The sequence below is a fragment of the Lipotes vexillifer genome, unplaced genomic scaffold (genome assembly GCF_000442215.2).
Source record: "Lipotes vexillifer unplaced genomic scaffold, Lipotes_vexillifer_v1.1 scaffold593, whole genome shotgun sequence".
NCBI classification, from domain to species: domain Eukaryota; kingdom Metazoa; phylum Chordata; class Mammalia; order Artiodactyla; family Lipotidae; genus Lipotes; species Lipotes vexillifer.
Window position 1 is genome coordinate 881,629 of NW_006773778.1, and position 4,831 is coordinate 886,459.

Sequence of the window (4,831 nt, forward strand, 5' to 3'; positions counted from 1 at the left end):
GGGGGGGGGAGGAAGGAAGGGGGTGGGGAGAGTCGGGCCCGGGCCGCGGTGGGCTTGCACAATGCGCGCGCCGCCGCGCTCCGCACCTTCGCTCCCTCCGCCGCCGCCGCCGCGGGGCCGGGGAGGGGGAGGGGGGCCTCTGGCATCTGTGTGTGGGTGAGCTGCCAGCGGCGGCCGAGTTTGTGAAGTTGAGGCCTGGGCCCCCTTTCCTTCGGGGCCTCTCGGTCCACTTCAGTCTCCTAGGGAGTCAAATAATTGTTCTCTTGTTTTCCAGTGTTGATTAGGGGTGGGGGTTGAACCAGTCCATTTAGTTTCTCGCTCTTTCTCCCCCTCCCCCTCCCAAAAGCATTTATTTTCTTCGCGGCCCCGGCGCTTTCTGAATACAGGATCCAGACTTTCCTGGAAGTTGTTTATGGAGTTAGTGCTTTCACCCCTGCCCTCACCTAGCGCCTTGGAAGTCGGGCAGGCTTACTCTTCTCAAACTTAGTTGGTTCACGTGTTGGCTTCCCCGTTGGAGACTATTATTTACAGTTTGCCGAAATGTTTTTAAATTAGCCACATCTACACGTTGCGCAGGACCTGAGTTGAGCTTTACCGTGCTTTGGTTTTAACAGAAGCCTTTGATAACGCACTGCAGGTTGACTCATAGGCCGTGTCCTGCCTAGTTCAACTGTGATTAGAAGTTAATGTTTGGGAAGTGATGACTAATTCGAGGCTCGCCATTGCTCTTTAATTCTTATTGAGGATATGAACATGGCTGTTCCACATACACAACGTTCGATTACTTTGTCAACGTGATCCAACATTAAAATGAAACTGTTATGAAAGTGTTAACATTCTGACCTCTCCCAGAAGATTTGTTTAGTGTAGGTTTTTCTTTCTTTCCTTACTTTTTTAAAAAGAGCTTGCTTCAGGCTAAACTTCAGCATAGGAACTTTATCCAGAAGTTAATTGGTTTTCCAAATACTGCGATGTAGTTAGTCCATTCGTCTGTAACTTGAGTGGAAAGAACAGTTATCGCCCCACTCCTATCGCCCCTCCTATTTGCAGCAGGCCTGTGGTGTGTTCTCCTGCCTCAGACCAAGGGGTTTTGGAACTCAGAAAAACTCACTTAACCTGCTGACAAAAACCTGGGCTAAGGAAGAGGAAGGAAAAACAATTTAGCAGCTTGCCCCAAATAATTCAATTTGTAAGAAGTAGACTTAGGTATGCTTTTTTCTCTTACCCCTGGAAATGAGTTTCTGGACTCATTATGGGTAAAAATGTGTTGGCATTGCACCCCACAGTCTACACGACTATGCTGCTAGTTAATATGTTTTGAAAGTATAATACCCATAGGAGATTGAATTCCCCATTTTGTGGCATCTATAAGCCGTAAAGAATTGCAACTAAAAAGTGTTACTTATTTTTCTAGTAAATAATTGCACAGTAATTTATATCAGCAGTTTATGGATTCATACTATTCATAATCTATTTTAGTTTTGTTTGTTTTAATGCCTTTTTTAACCAAGTGTCATGCATCTATAAATTTGACTTTTATTTCTGCTAATGAGTCCTAATTCATTCTGATTGGAAACTCAGAATGTACATGATTTAACATCAAGGCATAGATGCATCTGCTGATTGCTTTTAGTCTTCCTTACTTGCCTATATGAATCTAGGAAATTCTTTTTGATAAACCCTAACTCTTCAGTTAAGGAATTTAAATAACTGTACTAGATTATGAATACTGCAAATGTGGGTTGTAAATACTATTGTTCACAAATTATTGGATATAAATTCATATACTCATTTTTCCATCATGAAAAAAAGCTGTTTAACAAATGAGAAAACTTGAGGCTCAGAGATTATGATATTGTTCAGTGTCACACTAGACAGCTTGGACTGGAACCCAGAACTTTAGGGTCTGAGTTCAGGATTTTTTTCTGCTACTACACAGTTGTAAATATGCTTGTAAATTCTTAAGTTATATTGTAATGGAATTGTTGGCATCTTTATCATCTAGGTACAAATATATGGCTGGGTTTTTATTTCATTCATTAGGAGGTTTTTAAGAATATTCGGATGTTTCTGGATCTTTTGTATTCCTTAAAAGTTGTATAAATTTTGATGGTTGCTTTACTGATGACATTTGTCCATGGTGAGAAAAAAATGACAACTGTTGTGTGTTTAGGGCTTGGCTTGGAAAAAACATTCACTATGTAAAACCTAGTTTAAAAAAAAGAAAGAAAAAGAATCCATAGCTATATTCCTTGGGTTTTGTTTATACCTAGAACATTTTAGAACTTGGAGAAGCACACACACTGCCTTGACCTTCTCGTAAATGTTTAAAAGTATCCATGTGCAAACCTGTATTCCTCTGTGTCAAATATTAAATGTTGAAATGTGCCTTTGGATTTAGAATTTCATTGCAACCAAATATCTATCTAAGAAATCTAAAGGGACCCTCTTTGAAAACAAATTTTAAGAAATCTTTGTTTTAATATTCCTAATAGGCCAGTACTGATGCAGGCACTGCAGGGGCCCTGACTCCACAGCATGTTCGAGCTCACTCCTCTCCAGCTTCCCTGCAGCTGGGAGCCGTATCTCCTGGGACACTGACACCCACGGGAGTAGTCTCTGGCCCAGCAGCTACACCCACTGCTCAACACCTTAGACAGTCTTCTTTTGAGATACCTGATGACGTACCTCTGCCAGCGGGCTGGGAGATGGCAAAGACATCTTCTGGTCAGAGATACTTCTTAAAGTAAGTGAAAATAATGGTAGGAGATAATTTTCTGGTACCAAGATATAAAACGTCATTTATTTTTATATTGTACTTAATATTTATGTCAAGCTCAGTTATATCTTCCATAATTTTTTTTTCAGTTCAGCATGAGCTAAATACCTTCTTTAGGTAATGTTTTGAAAGCTTTATGGATTCCTGGTTCATAACCTTTTAATAATCTTTTATTTTGTGGCAATTTGGATGTTCTCCTTTTGAGTTTGTGCCAAACCTATTAACTAGCCTAGCTCAAAACTGAAAGGATACCATGAAGAATTTCAAATTGTGAGAGTTTTGGGGCTGGCATAGGTTTATGAATATGTGCAGTACTACTTACCTTTTTCTACCATTTTACTGGTAGAAAAGAACTATAAAAATAAGGAGGAATTCCCTAGGAGTCTAATATTATAGTACTTTAGGTTGTGAGATGACAGACCCTTTAGCTGCAGTTTGATGTGATTTATCAGTTTATTTTTCCCTCAAAGGGTAAAGAGAAATATGAATTTTCCCGCTTGATATACAAGCTCAGTGTCAAACTTCTTTGAGCTAGCAGGCCTTCAAAACAGAATCTCTCTTTGGGAAAACAAAAACAAAGCCATTGGGTTATTTGTTTTTATCAGCCTTATTTTTTGTGTGTTTTAAAAAAATGGCAAAATTTCATTGAAGCTGAAAAGATCAAAATAGAATTTCGTCCCTTCTTGTTTTGAAATTATAGGTAGGACCTTAATATTTTTATTTGGTGTGTTTGGAATAAGTATATACAAAATGTTTCCTAACAGTAATTATTATAGGCTGAAATTGATGTTTCCAAAAAGTTGCTTACTTAGTACTGTTTAATCATGTTGAGATAATAAAGTAAAAAACAGTCCAAGTTTTGATTGTGATCTGTCCTGACAGTCTACTCCTAAGGGAAATGTAACATTTATTCATTAGATCAGATAATACAATAATGATATTGTTATGTTGTGTGTGTCTTAGTATTTTATATTGATTGTCTTTTGGGGCAGATTGTTACTTTGCAGTGTAAGATACAGTTTTGTGACAAGCTTATTTAGAAGAGCAGAGGAGAAAGTTTGATCTTAAAAAGTTTCTGCAGTTTTTTGCCCCTTTTCCTCCAACTTTTTTCTTATATTTTAAATTCGTTTTCTGGTGTCCTGGTATTCATTTCAAAGGGTCAGGTTTCAACCAGAACAATAAAGGGCCTGAGACTGGAAAGTACACACAAGTCTGGCAGACTCATCTGCATGAGCAAGATTATTTGTTCTCAAGCAGACATCCAGAGTAAATGATTGAAAGAGCTACTAGCTGTGAGGGATGTGTCTTGAAGGGAAAGGAGTGGAAACAAACCAGGTTGTTAGGAAAAAGAAAGGCTGTACTTTTTTGAACCTCTCCCTGCTGGATCACATGCTGACCTGGGGAGATTTTTAAACAGCTTAATAGCTGGCTTGCCTCTCCTCTTTGGTTGATGTTATAGCTAAAAGTCTATGATTAAAGAGCAACATTTATGCTCCTCTTTTAGTCTTTTGTATCTTGTAATAATTGCTTCTAGGTGACATGGGCCTACATTTTTATTATTTTGAATGATCTTTTTGTTTTGACCTGAAATGTTCTATACTTTATTTCTTAGTTTCCAATGGTTCTTCCTTTGAGAAGTGTTTCTCTCAAAGATGGATTAATGAAGGGTATACACACACACACACACACCACACCACCCCAAGCACCCCGCTCAAGTGAGCCTGTAGCAAAGGTAAACCAGGACAAAATGATACGAAAATTATGCCATATGGGTAATGGTTACCATGGAAATGAAAAACTGGGAAGAAGAGAGATAAACATGATTATTCTTTAAGATTTTTGAGGGACTCTCACGTGGAAGTAAAAGTAGATTTATTATATGAGAAACATGAAGATTTTTGACACCATGGAATAATTTTCTCATATCAAACCAGGAATAGAAATGTTTTCCCTGTTAGATGTATCTTGGTCAGTAAAAGCAGGCAAAATCATGGATTATTTGGTACATGTCAGGAATGTAGGGAAACAACTAGTTGTTGTTTTCCGACCTTA

At 38.5% G+C, this 4,831-nt stretch overlaps 1 protein-coding gene across 1 annotated transcript in view; it reads left to right on the forward strand.

Moving 5' to 3' along the window:
* The first annotated feature begins 61 nt into the window (after nt 1-61).
* The window catches only part of YAP1 (Yes1 associated transcriptional regulator), a 103,180-nt gene continuing 98,410 nt past the window's right edge, over nt 62-4,831 (forward strand). The window contains exons 1-2 of the mRNA XM_007448564.1: nt 62-148; nt 2,496-2,746. Of these exons, the coding sequence (XP_007448626.1) occupies nt 62-148; nt 2,496-2,746 (338 nt within the window). The remainder of the gene's footprint in view (nt 149-2,495; nt 2,747-4,831) is intronic.